The sequence below is a fragment of the Pteronotus mesoamericanus genome, unplaced genomic scaffold, assembly GCF_021234165.1.
Source record: "Pteronotus mesoamericanus isolate MK-2021 breed Mesoamerican mustached bat unplaced genomic scaffold, CSHL_Meso_final contig_25, whole genome shotgun sequence".
Lineage (NCBI taxonomy): Eukaryota > Metazoa > Chordata > Mammalia > Chiroptera > Mormoopidae > Pteronotus > Pteronotus mesoamericanus.
In genome coordinates, this window is record NW_026555105.1 from 9,416,928 (window position 1) to 9,430,436 (window position 13,509).

The window sequence follows — 13,509 nt, forward strand, 5'->3', positions numbered from 1 at the left end:
CTCTTGCTGAGAGCAGGGTTGGCATACATAAATTGGTACTATACTTACGAGCAATCAAAGTTATTTTCATGAGAAATGTTAAGTACTCTCCTGTTTCACTTCACAAGCTGATTTGAAAACCTTAAACCTCAGCTATATTCTCGCGTTCTTAAATTCCTTGATTTAAGGAATTTTATGATGTGATGGAAGAAACAGGTGATTCTCAGCCAACGGCTGCTTATCAGGGTCACTGGCGGAGAGGAAAAAATACAGCTGGGCCTCAGTTGCAGAGCTTCTGATTCAGGAGGCATGGCATGGGATCCAGGCATCAGTGTCTTTCCAACTGATTTCAGCCCACAGCAGACCTCTGGTGCCTTTTCATCTCTGTTCTTTGAGCAAGACCTGACTGCACCTCAGGTTTTTTGGTTGGCATCTAAAACGCCAGAAGCCGAGGCGGCCCTGGTTCGGATGCGGGGACAGTCTGGGCTGGTCCTGTGGTCTCCTCCCTCAGAAGGGGCGGGACACGATAGACGTGTGTCTGGGAGCCTGAGAGGTGGGGCCTGAGTTGGGGGAGGGGGATGGGGAGGATGGGTACAGTGGCAGTTGCTCTGAGAAAGTTTTCAGGCTGTCTGCCCACCCTGGTATGAGCAGAACTCTGTTCCAACTTTAAAAGAAATCAGGGCAGAAAATGCGGAGCTGTGAGTAAAAATAATATCAAACATGAAAGATGTGGAGTAAACTGCATGCAAATTGCATGCAAATTACATGCAACTATGCGACATTTAATTGCACAGGCTTGGACCTTCTGGTCTGGGAGGAGGGGATTTAGAAAGAATGCTAAGTGACATGGGGTTCAGATTCTCCAGCTGGGAGCTTGGGGACACAGGGAAATAGCAGCCTGAGTGTTCTTCTTGGGCTTTGCTCCCTAAATACATTTTATTAGTTTATTCTGATTATGCATGTAATAGGCACATTATAGAACTCTCAGAAAATAAAGAAAAAAATTAAAATTTTGAAAGACTTTTCATCCTACTGTTAATATTTGACATACTCCTCCTAGTTTTTCTATGTGCATCTACACACACACACACCCTCCCCCCAGCCGCCCCCGCACCCAGCATGGCTGGCCTTGGCTGGCTCTCACCTCTCTTTCTCCTCCAGTTTCTTCCCGAAGTGCGATGTGGTGAATTTCGGCTCCTGGTTCATTTTTGCCTTCCCGCTCATGCTGCTGTTCCTGTTGGCGGGCTGGCTCTGGATCTCCTTCCTATATGCGGGAATGACCTTCAGGTACCTCCCCTCTTTAACTTGAGCTTTGAGCCAGACTGAATTGCGTTGGACCCAGGGCCCTTCTCACCTGGGAGTGGCCTTCCTAAGTCTCAGCCTTCTACGTCAACTGAAGATTATCCTTATAACTTCTTTATCTTCTCACGTAGTGACTGGAGTAGACATCACTTCCCAAGGTAGTGTGTGACCTGCCTGCTATGTCCAGACTCTCATTAATTCTCCCATCATCAATGCTAATACACTAATAAAAGCACATTTTTTATTTTAATGGATATTGTCAAGTCATTCTCCATAAGAATTGCACTAATTGTACCATTTACCATGTATGAGAGTGTCTGTTCCCATGTAGAAAGGTGGCTTTTTGCCAACCTGATAAAAGAAAAATAATCTGCATTTATTTTATTGGAGTAGTTTTGAGCAACTTTTAATGTTGAAGGCAATATGAAAGGTTTTTATATATTCATGGGGATCACTGGTTATTTCCTTTTCTGTAAATTGGGTTTATATCCTTTGTACATTTTTCAGATGGAATGTTAGTGTTGTTCTTATTGATTTCTAGTACTCTTTATATATTGAAAGATTCGTGATTATTCTGCAAGGTGAGTTGCAAATATTCTTTCCTGAGTGCTTTCTTTCATGAAGAATTTTTGAGAAAATTTTATACAGATGAATTTATCAATCTTTTCTCATATAGCTTCTGAGTTTTCTATTATAATTAAAAGGGTCTTCTCGTTAAAAGAGCTATTTTAAAAAAGTAATCACATATTTTCTTTTGATATTTTAATTATTCTTACAATTAATTTTTTTTAAAAAAATCTGTTTGGAGTTTATCCTTAAAGTGCTGTGTGAGGTTTGAATCCAATTTTATTTTCTGTTCCAGATGACCACCCGGTTGTCCAAACACCATTTACTGACACACCAAATTTTTTAATTTTGATGATGTCCAATTATCTATCTTTGATTGCTTGAGCTTTTGGTGTTATATATCTAAGAAACAGTTGACTAGTCCAAGGCAAGGAAAATTTCCCCTATGTTTTCTTCTAAATATTTTATAGGTTTAGCTCTTACATTTAGGTCTTTGATCTAGCTGGAGTTAAATTTTGTGTATGGTGTGAGGTAGGGATCCACATTCATTCTTTGGCTTGTGGCTCTCCAGTTGTTGTGGATCCATTTGTCAAAAGACTTATTCTTGCCCAATTGAATGGTTGTGGTATCCTTGTCAAAAATCAATTGACTCTAGATGTCTGGGTTTATTTCTGGACTCTCAATTTGATTCCATTAGTCGACATGTCTAACACCATTGACTGAATAGCCCATCTCTTGCACACCAATCTGTGATACCAAGTTTATCACAGATGAAATCCCCATTTATGTTTGGGCACATTACTGGACTTCCTATTTTATTCCATTGATCTGTCTGTTTATTCATGTTTCTGTTTGATCCCCTAAAGGGCCCCTGGGAGTTGTATGATCAGATTCACATTTTTAAAAGACTATCCAGGCTGTAGGTGGGGAGAGCAGATGTGAGAAAGGGAGGACAGAGGGAGACCACTCAGCAGGCCATTTCAGTCTGCAGAAGAGCGACAATGTGGCCTGGCCAGGGGGCAGTGGCTGGGGAGAAGTTAGCCATCCTTGCAGTGGCTACCCCTAACTTCCCCTCTTTTTGTTTCAGGGGCTGGAGGAAGAAGAAATCTGAGGGCAGAGCTGGTGCACAAGATAGGGCTCAAGCTATAATTCAGGAGGAATTCCGGAGTCTGGGGCCCATGAAGTGCGTGGCCTGGGGTCCTTGGGAGAGGGGGTGGGGGAGAGCGACCTCCTTGTCTAACCCCTGGGTCCCTGGGGGCTGAGTCCCAGGGGAATATCAAGCCCAATGGCCTGAGATAGGATCCTTGATATGGAGGGTAGGGAGGTGGCTTAATAGTCCGCTTCTAGCCCTGGTGCTGGGGTAGACACCTTGAGGACCAGAAAGCCCTTCAGGGTGTACTTGGGGTGGGGACCTGTCTCTGTCCTGCCAAATGCACCCTTTCCCTCCTGGTACATGGCATACCCGACATTGCTTTGGGAGACTTCCAGGGCTTTGTTTAATATGTATGTGTCTCATGTGGTAAAAATAACTAGGAGTCAGCAGGCTTGCCTCCCAGGGCTGACTCTGCTGCTAACATCCTGTGTGACCTTGAGCAAGGCACTGACCCTCCTGAGGCCCTGTTCCCCGATCTCTTAAATGGACACATTGAGTAGACATTTGCCCCAACATTTGAGGCTTCTCTCTTTCCTCCTCTGCGTACTTCTTCCTTCATGTCTTTCCCTTCCTGTGTTTGTCACTCTGTGTTTAAGTTTATCTGTCTGCCTCTGTGTGGGACTCTTCCTCTCTCTTTGCCTACTTCTGTCTGTTTCCTTTCTTTCTGCTTTTCTGACTCTGTCTCTGTTTCACTCTTTGTCTCTGTCCCTGGATTCTCCATCAGATTCTCCTTAGGACTCTCCTCTGGTAGAAATGATATAATAGTTTTGGGGCGGGGGGGGGTACTTGATGCGTAGGAAGGGTCCTGGCTGAGTATGGTAGCACCAGGCAGGAACCGCTCACATCATGGGACACCCCTCTCCTCGTGCTGGGGGCTTCTTGAGAGGTGAATTACGTATTTCAGTTTCTCAGAGGTGGGGTCTGGGCCCGGTCACACGATGGGCACCTGCCTGAGGCCTTCTCGCCCTGTGGTCCACCGGAGCCCACGGTCACCATGTGTTTGCGCATCTGTGCTACAGGTTTGCTGAACTGGCCGTTTTCATCCTTTTCTGCATGTTCGCCATTCTCCTCTTCTTCCGGGACCCGAAGTTCATCCCTGGCTGGGCCAATCTCTTCCCCACTGGGTGAGCCTCTGGGGACCCCTGGAACGGAGTTCAACAGGGAAGATTCTGGGATGGGCCGCTTGGAGCTGGAGAGGCACTGCAGCGGGGGTGACCTGGGCTAGTTCGTACCCCTTGTCCCTGGTGATTTTCAACAGCTCCTTCTTTTGCTCCCAGAAGAGTTTAGGTTTGGATGATAAGACATTTATTGGGGTTCTCCTGTATTGAGAGCTTCGGCTTTGAAATCAGAAAAACTGGGTTCCAGTGGCAGCTCTGCCACTTACAAATTGTGCAGCCCTGAGCATGTCATTCATTCATTCATTCATTCAATCAGCATTTATCGAGAGCCTAATATGTGCTAAGTATTATGCTAGATGCTGGGGACACACAAAAACAAGTAGTTAGACAACAAAATAGCTCATTGTAATGAGTGTAATGAAAGAAAGAGTGAGTGGGTGATGAAAGAATGGAGCGGGGACCTTGACTTTGGAGGGTTCTGGGAAGGACCAAAGGTTAAGAAGAGTGGAGGTAAAAATTGGAGACACACTGGACATGTCTACTGGGAGCCTGAGGTAGGGACCAACGTAGGACATTTGATGACCTGACAGAAGCCCGGTGTCACTGAGGCCCGGTGGGCAGGGAGGACAGTGGACCAGGCGTGGCTGGAAGGGAAGACGAGAGCCAGGTTGTGGAGGTCTTGTTGGACATGTTAAGCATTTTGGCCTTTTTAAATGAGAACAATAGGAAGCTATTGAGGGTTTTAAGTTAGTTAACCTCTCTGTGCCTCAGCATCCTCGTCTGTAAAATGGTTCTGTAACAGAACACTTCTCATCGGATTGTTCTGAGCATAAATGAGTTAGTACATGTCAAGTGGTTAGAATTGCTCATAGGAAGAACTCCATAAAACATTAATTACATTTACTAGAGAATGGGTAGTGAGGGCAAAAATACAGGTGGACAGAATAGTTAGGAACTATAACAGCAGGTGGACGACCCCTGTCATCTAAGATAGGGGCCAGGAAACAAAGGCGCATGGGCCAAATCCTCCCTGCCCCTTGTTCTTGAATGGTTTTTACATTTTTAAATGGCTAGAGAAAATCAAAAGACAATACATGGTGGGGCAAAAGTAGGCTTACAGTTGTGAGTATGTGAGACACAAGAGTATATTCTTATGTTATTACTTATTAACCATTATACTTCACATGAACAACTGTACATATTAGACTTGATAAATGACACACGAAAATTAAATGAAATTCAAATGTCAGTGTCTACAGATAAAGTTCTGTTGGACCACAGCTCACACCTATTCATTCTTGTACTGTCTATGGCTGCTTTCATGCTATGACATCAACGATGAGCCATGACAGAGACCACATGGCCTGTAAAACCAAAAATATTTATTGTGTGGCTCTTTACAGAAGACGTTTACCCAAGTCTAGGCGAAGACTTCAATGGCTTGAATGAAAGCGGTAACCATGGAGAGGGGACAGTCAAGATGTATTTCAAGGTTAGAAATGACAGGACTTGCTATGGCTGAACTCGGGGGCCTGAGAGAAAGTAGTGCCCACATCGATGGCGTTTAGTTGGAGAAGAACATCCTTTAGAGAGACTGGAGGTGCCTTATCAACAATTCTATGTTGAACTTGGTTCAGGCTCGTCAGATCTAATCCGTCTCCCAGATACTGCAATGGGCAGTTGGATATGCAAGCCTGGAGCTCAGAGGTGTCAGGTTGCAGATAGAAACCTGGGAGTCATCATATGATTGCGGACTTTAAATCCATAGGAATTGATGGACTCAGCTAGGGAAAGAGTGTAGGGAGAGTGTAGTAGGCTCTGAGGAACCCCAGCATTTAGGAGCGGGGTAGAGGATGATCCCATTAGGGAAATGGAGGAGAAACAGCCAGTGAGGTGGGCACAAACCTGGAGCCACGGTCTAGCAAAGACCAAGAGAGCGAGGGTTTTAAGAACGAGTGAGTTGGCAGCTGTGTCAAATTCTGGCATGAGTTAGAACATGATTAGATGGCAGATATGTCCTCTGGATTTGGTAAGATCTGATGCTCGTCAGCACCATCAAAGAGAAGTATAATGTGAGCCACACATGTAATTTAAAATTATTTATTTACTTATTTTTATTTTTAGAGAGGGGCAAGGGAGTGAGAAAGAGAGGGAGAGAAACATCAGTGTGTGGTTGCCCCTCGTGCACCCCCCTACTGGGGGCGTGGCCTGCAACCCAGGCATGTGCCCTGACTGGGAATCAAACTGGAGACCCTTTGTTTTATAGGCCTGCACTCAATCCACTGAGCCACACCAGCCAGGGTGTAATTTAAAAAATTTTAATAGCCACATTAAAGAAGTCAAAAGACAGAGAGGAAAATAAGTATAGTAATTTATTTTTTATAACCCAATATATTATTTCAACATGTAATCTATATAAAAATCTTTTTGAGATTTCATTTTTTTTTTCATGCTAAGTCTTCAAAATCTGGTGTGCATTTTATATCGCCACACGTTTCAGTTTGGTCTCGCCACGTTTCAAGCGCCCACGAACCACGCGTGGCTTCTGGCCCCCCGTGTTGGCCAGAGCAGCCGTCTGCACCCCCTCTCGGGCCTCGGCCTCCCCTCTGCTAACGAGGGCCGTTCCAGTTCCGACCCCGAAGGCTGACATGAGGAAGAGAGTGTAGAGTTTCACGGAGCCCGGAGAAGTGGCTCTTATTACCATTCTTCAATTTTTCCAAGTAGATACTTGGTTATTTTTTTCAGATGAAAAAAATGGGGATTGTAAATGTTCAAACAACACAAAGAAAATAAAAATCACCTAGAATCTCCATCTCCAGATCTGATGTACAGCCTCTCTGACTTTAAAAAATACGTATCTGGACACTATCCTCCAAGTTGATTGCAGTGGTTGTTATGAGACTGTGTACATTAGTTACAACTCACTTAACTGTATCCTTAAAATGGGTGCATTATATTCCATGTTAATTATAGATTTCAGTAAACTAATTTTAAAAACACATGCAAACTAACTAAAAAGAAACCTATCTAAACACAAGATTTTTTTGGCAGAAGTGTGACTATAGTGAACAGATTGTCTGTGATCTGCTTTTTTTTGTTTCATGATAAAAATTTAAACAATGCTGGATTGAAAAACTAAAATTTAGTTGCCTTTCATCTCTCCTCTGTACCATCCCCAGAGATGTGCACAATTAAAGTTTGGTATGTAATGTTTCAGATACACACACACACATAACAAAAACCCAGAAAATATAGTCATGGACAATTTGCTATTTCATCCTTTAAACACTGCCTAATATTCTATAGAATGGGAGTATTTTTCATTGATTTTATCAATTCCTTTTGGACTGTGTCCAATACTGTAAATAAAAAGTTTTTTTTAAATAAAAGTTTCTTGGTTGTATGTCTATTTTAATACATAAAGATTGATTTTTTTCTTATGTATTTAAAAAAAACAGATGCAGAAATGAAACAGATGCATTACATTTATATTATTAAACCCAACTCATTTAAACATCTTCTATTTTTCACCCTTATCAATAATGAACAGCCCTCTATATAATCTGTGTGTAAGAGCCCAGTTATTTCCTGAGGTTGAACTCCTAGAAGTATAATAACGGCATCAAGAGACTTTCACACGTGAGGTATGGAGACATGTCGCCAGCCGCCATCTAGAAGCTTAAATGTTTATTTTCCCACCACTCCTATGTTTCTCAACAGGCTCGCTTGGTATTAGTGCTTCGATTTATATTCCTCTAATACAGTGATACTGACTGTCTTTTTCAGTTTCTTGGCCATTTGAATAATCTTCCCAAATGTGTGAGCTAAAAAAGCCTTTGTTAGTCGTTGGCTCTGAGCTTTATTGAACTTGGAGCTGGAAAAATCTGGTTTCATTGCCAGTCTCCTCCACGGACCATGGTCTGGCCTTGAGCAAGTTGCTTCCGCTCTCTGAGCCTTGGATCCCTCATCTCAAATAGAAGATGCTTGCCTCAGGCTTCTGTGAGCTTAACATCTCTACAGGATTCTTTGTGGATCCTTGAAGAGTGGTAGTTAGGCTTTGAGGGGCTATGAGGCTGGCTCTATCTGGACTCTGCTGATGGGAATGAGTGCTATATCCATGTAGTAAGCTGCCCATCCCAGGAGGAATGCAAAGAGAGGCTGAACAAATACAGGGCTGTTACAGGAACGGTGTTTACGGTGATCCATGGGGATCCACAGACCCTGGGATTCTGTGGCTCTCAGATCCTTTCCTCCGTGGTCACATCCCCTTACCTCGGGTCCTTGGACTGGAAGAAAAGTGTTTGTTTGGCTCAAGCAAGCTGTGAAGGCCCCAGGGAGCTGTGGATCCAGGGCTTTTGCCTCCACGGGGGGTTGCATCCGTGCTCAGTTCTGTGCAGGACGGAGTCCAGAGGCGCCCGACAAGACCCCGTCACAGTGGCCCGAACTTCCTCCCGCGGATGCTCATGTGTAAACCTGCTGAACCTTGGGCTGCTGAGATGCCCAGGGTCACATGCCTTGGGGGCCTTGTCTGTCATTGTAGGTTTACTTCTGATGCTGTCACCGGTGTGGCCGTTGTCACCATCTTGTTCTTCTTCCCGTCCCAAAAGCCCTCTCTCAAGTGGTGGCTTGACTTGAAAGGTAAGGGATCAGGGCGGGGGTCTCGGGGAGCTCAGTGAGTTCTGCGGCCTGGAGTGCGGTGATCTGTGGCCTGGAGGTGGGGTCCATGCCTGGGACCGACCACCCTGCTTCCTCCGGGCTTCCTGCTCGAGCCGTTGCCTTGTCCGGGCACTTAGGGCTGCCAGAGGTGACTGTCCAGGGCAGGGTGACCAACTACAGCCCACACGCCAAATCCAGCCAGCAGCCTGTTTTCGTACAGCCCCCGAGCCAAGAATGGCTCTCACGTTTTTAAGTGGTTGAAAAAAGTCAGGAGAAAAATATGTCGTGACACAGGAACGTTACATGATATTCAAATTTCAGTGTCCAGAAATAAAGTGTTTAGTGTCTCCCGTAAGAAATTTGTGGGCCAATATTTTCTTTAGTTGTAGAAATACCTACACAATGGCCTCGATTTTGCCTCTTGGCCCACAGAGCCCAAAATACTTACTTTCTCATCCTTTTCAGAGAACCTTTGCTGTCCCTGGACTTGCAACTCCATTGCCTAAGGAGTCGGGCAAGAAAACCTCCAGCTGGGTTTAGATGTATAGAAAGTGGTGGGGAATGAGGCAAAAGTGCCACAAAGCGTTCACATTCTGCTTAAAACGATCACTGAGCCCTCCGAACCAAACCGTATGTAGGCTGGCCTTGGCCTTCGGAGTACCAATACGTGACCCCACTGGATTTCCAGCAGGTGTCTGCCAGGAGAAGGTGCTGCCACCTGCCACCTGTGACAGAGGCGGGGCCTGGCCCATCTCTCTGGAGGGTGTGTTGACCTCGGGACAGGAGTCAGGAATTAGGGGTCACAATCTACCTATTTTCTACTGTTGAAAAAAATGGAGTCTTACAAAGGATAGTTTCAGTTTTGGAGGATGGGGGTTGGAGTGTGGGGAGTTCGGCATAAGGATCGGGAGGGAGAGGGTTTGACAGGGTCCCACCAACAGCTGCTGGAGCAGAGCTACTCAAGGAGACTGGCGCTGGGTCTGAGGAGCTGAGGCCGTGGGCTTTGGGCTCTGCAAAACTGAATGGGATCCTTGTTCCCCCCATCTCTGCTTCTCTGTCTCATTTCCAAACTGCTTCCCTCACCTACGGAGCTGTGTCTTTCTAGCATCTGCTTCATTATAGTTCTTGCTTTTTTTATAACTCCTGTTTCCTTATAGTGTCTCCTACCTGCTAGCGCCCACTCGCTGGTACAATCTGCTCCCATGGCTTCTACTTTTTCCTGTCCCCTCGGTTGCAGTCCCCTCATAGCTTCTAGTCTTACGGTGCGTACTCCTTTGAGCCTATCTGCTTCCTCAGAGCCTCTGCTTCCTCTTAGTATCTATTTTCTCATCATTTCTGCTTTCTCATAATCTCTGCCTCCTCACAGTTTCTGCTTCCTTGGTTTCCACTTCCTGGTAGGATCTACTTGCTCATTGTTTCCATTTCCCCACAGAACCTCAGTCGCTAATGCCCCTCCTATGCCATGCGACCTCTCTGTCTATTCTTTCACCTTAAGTTATCACTTCTCTTTGCCCCGTTATCTATTTCCCGCTGATACTTCTAAGAGGAAGAATCTGGTTGGTCTAGCTTATTCTTTTTTTATATATATAACGGCTGTACTGAGTTATAACTTACATACTACACAAATCACCCATTTAAAGAGTACAAGTCAATGACTTTCAGTATATTCAGAGTTGTACAGTCATACACATAATGAATTTTAGAATATTTTCATCACCCCATGAAGAAACCCTAGTTCATTAGCAGTCACTCATGCCCCTCCCCCAAGCCCTAGACAACCGCCAGTCTACTCTCTTTATAGATTTGCCTCTTCTAGGAAATTTTTTAATATATGTAGCCATAGTTATATAGGTGATCCTTTGTGACTGGCTGCTTTCACTTAACATGATGTTTTTAAGGTTGGGCCATGTTGGAGCATGAATCAGTACTTGTTTTTCTTACTTGGGCAGATCTTCCCCCATCCGGCTGCCCTGCAGCCTCACTGATTCCTGTGGCCCAGCTGCTCTGGATCAGGTTCTGTCCTTGGTTCTGTCACCTGGGAGTGGGCCCTTAAGGCCCAGAGCTTCCTCTCGGCGGGACACCCTCACCCAGATGCCTGATACCCCAGCTCTGTTACTATCCGCGAGGTGCCCTCGAATGAGTTCCCATGTTCTCCGGGTCTTACTTTCCCTAAAAACGAGCAGGCCCCTGAGACACACCAAACCTCTGGCCTTCCTAGTCCTACAGAACCGGGGTTGCAAACGCCAATGCCTCCAGGGAAGGGACACTCACGTAGGCAGCAGGCGGGGCGCAGGACGACTCGTGTCAGGGAACAGGCCTCCCCTGTTCATCATTCCTCTCCCACGTTTGAAACAGAGAACAGTTTCTGTGTTACAAGAAAGTAGCACTAGGGGATGACAGGAAGTGCCAAGACCCGGTGGAAAGTGGGATTTTGCAGGATGCTCGTTCGCATATGTTTCGTCCACGGCTGCTTCGCGCCGCTGTGGCAGCCTCTTTGCAACAGAGGCTGCAGGGCCTCAATGATCCACTCCCTAACCCTTTGCAGAGAAGTGTGCTGACCCCTGGTCTAACCACTGCACACGCTGCCGCTTTGGAAAACATAAAAATCGCCCCATAATTCCATGGGATGAAGGTTCCTATAGTTTTTTCCTCCTGAATAGCCTTCCTCTTTCTTTCCTCTCTACACATGCAGTTATAAAGAGAGCCTTTTGTTCTATGTGAGGATGAAAGTAACGCTTACCCGGAAGGGCTGCTGAGAGGCTGCATGTGGAGTGCCCCATTCCAGAAGGTTCTCAATCCTCCAGGAGCCGTGGAAACTATCGCATTCTGAATAGAGCAGATGGCCCACCCTGATGCTGTGGGGTGTTTCCCTGATGCTCCAGAATCAGGTGCTGGAGCCAGGCTGTGGCTTCCTGGAGAACCCTGAGTGTCCCCACAAAGATAGGGCTGCAGGGACCGGGGTCCACGCCTCAGAACGAGTATCTTCTCTTTGCCCAGCTCCCACCACAGAGATGGAGCCCCTGCTGACGTGGAAGAAGGCCCAGGACTCCGTCCCCTGGAACATCATCCTTCTCCTGGGAGGGGGCTTCGCCATGGCCAAAGGCTGTGAGGTAAGAACGGCAGGTGGGCTGCAGGCCCGGGGAGGTGTGGGCAGGTCCCGTTCCTAGCTGCAGGCTCAGCAGAGGAGCCAGTGATGCCACGGGCCCAGCAGATGCCAGCTCATTTGCCAACTGGGATAATCATTGTTCTCATCTCAGTGCCTGGTGCTGTGGAGAAAGAGAGAAATAAGGCATGATCTGGACCCACCAGGAGCTCATGATGAACATAATACTATTACTAGTGCCAATGACATCATGACTCTCAGAGTTCTCGAAGCACAGAGGAACACCGCCACCTTACTGTGCTCACCCTGTCCAACATGCTTTATACAAATTAACTGACCTGAACTTCCCAACAAGCCGCTTGGCACATGCCATCATTGTCTCCATTCTATAGATTAGGAAACAAAGGCACAGAGGGATGAAGTAACTTGCCTGAACGCACACAACTATGTACTCAGGATTAGAATCCAGGTAGTCTGGCCCTAGAGTGTGTGCTTTTAGCCACCACGATATAAATGTTAGATATTTTTATTATTAATTAATTATTCATATTATTCTAGAGGGTTCTGTGAGCTCAGAAGCAGGGCTGGGACTAGGGGGAGGCGAGGAAGGCACTGAGGTACGGGATTTCAGGGGACGCTCGCTCTCAGCGTCGTCGGCCTTGCTCAGAAGAAGAGCAGTTTGGTGTCCGGCATGCGGCATAACGTATCACCTCCCCGAATCCTCACATGGGCCCGAGGGTCCCCGTAATATTTTATACTTCCACTTTATAGGTCAGAAAACTGAAGTATGGAAAAATTAATCAACCCTCTCAAGATCATAAAATCACACTCTGCTGGGGTTCAAACTCCGGCCAATATAATTTCTGAGTCTGGGCTGCTAATGGCTCGGTTGGTCTCAAGAGCTTCCCACGCGGCAGGCACTGCTGGAAGCACTTTGCCAACACTGATTGCGCTGCTCTTTGTAAACACCACTGAAGTAAATGCTGTTCCTGCCCCATTGGAAAGACGAGGGGCCCGAGAGAACTTGGCGCTCAGTGGCTTGCGTACACCTGCGCAGACGGGAGATGGCAGGGCCAGGACGGCGACCCATAGCTGATGAGGCCGGGCCCTGCCCACCCCTAAACCGCTCCGTGTGAGCCCCTGCATTCCAATCCACAACCAGTTAAAGGGCAACCCAAAATGAAGGTAGAGGAAACCTGCAGCCGCTTCTCAAATTGCCCTCTTTTAAAATTCAATTTAAAATTTCAGGCTCAAATAGTGTTACAGTGCAAGATGTCTATTAAAGTATAAACTAGTCAGAAGCCCAGGCGGGGGGATCCAAGTACCTAGATTCAAATCTGAGCTCTATCACCCCTCACGGGGGCACTTGGGGCAAGTTCCTTAACCTCTCTGGGCCCCAGTTTTCGCACCTATGAATTGGCTCAAAGCACTTACTCTAGAGGTGGTTGGGAGCAATTAAGGAAGATAATGCTGATACAATCCCTGGGCACCCTCGTACCATGGTTAGTGCAGGTTTTGCTCTGGGAAGCAGAGTGGAGCAGGAGGTTTATTAGGTTATTCGGTGACCTTCAGGTCACCTCCTGTGGCAAGGATGAGGCAACCCCGCAAAGCCTCCGCCAAACTCCTAGAGA

General features: G+C 46.4%; 1 protein-coding gene across 1 annotated transcript in view; it reads left to right on the top strand.

Moving 5' to 3' along the window:
- Positions 1-13,509, top strand: part of SLC13A3 (solute carrier family 13 member 3) — a 59,311-nt gene that overhangs the window by 35,192 nt on the left and 10,610 nt on the right. Inside the window, exons 6-10 of the mRNA XM_054573647.1 lie at positions 1,141-1,266; positions 2,936-3,031; positions 4,021-4,125; positions 8,660-8,757; positions 11,773-11,885. Coding sequence (XP_054429622.1) covers positions 1,141-1,266; positions 2,936-3,031; positions 4,021-4,125; positions 8,660-8,757; positions 11,773-11,885 — 538 coding nt within the window. The remainder of the gene's footprint in view (positions 1-1,140; positions 1,267-2,935; positions 3,032-4,020; positions 4,126-8,659; positions 8,758-11,772; positions 11,886-13,509) is intronic.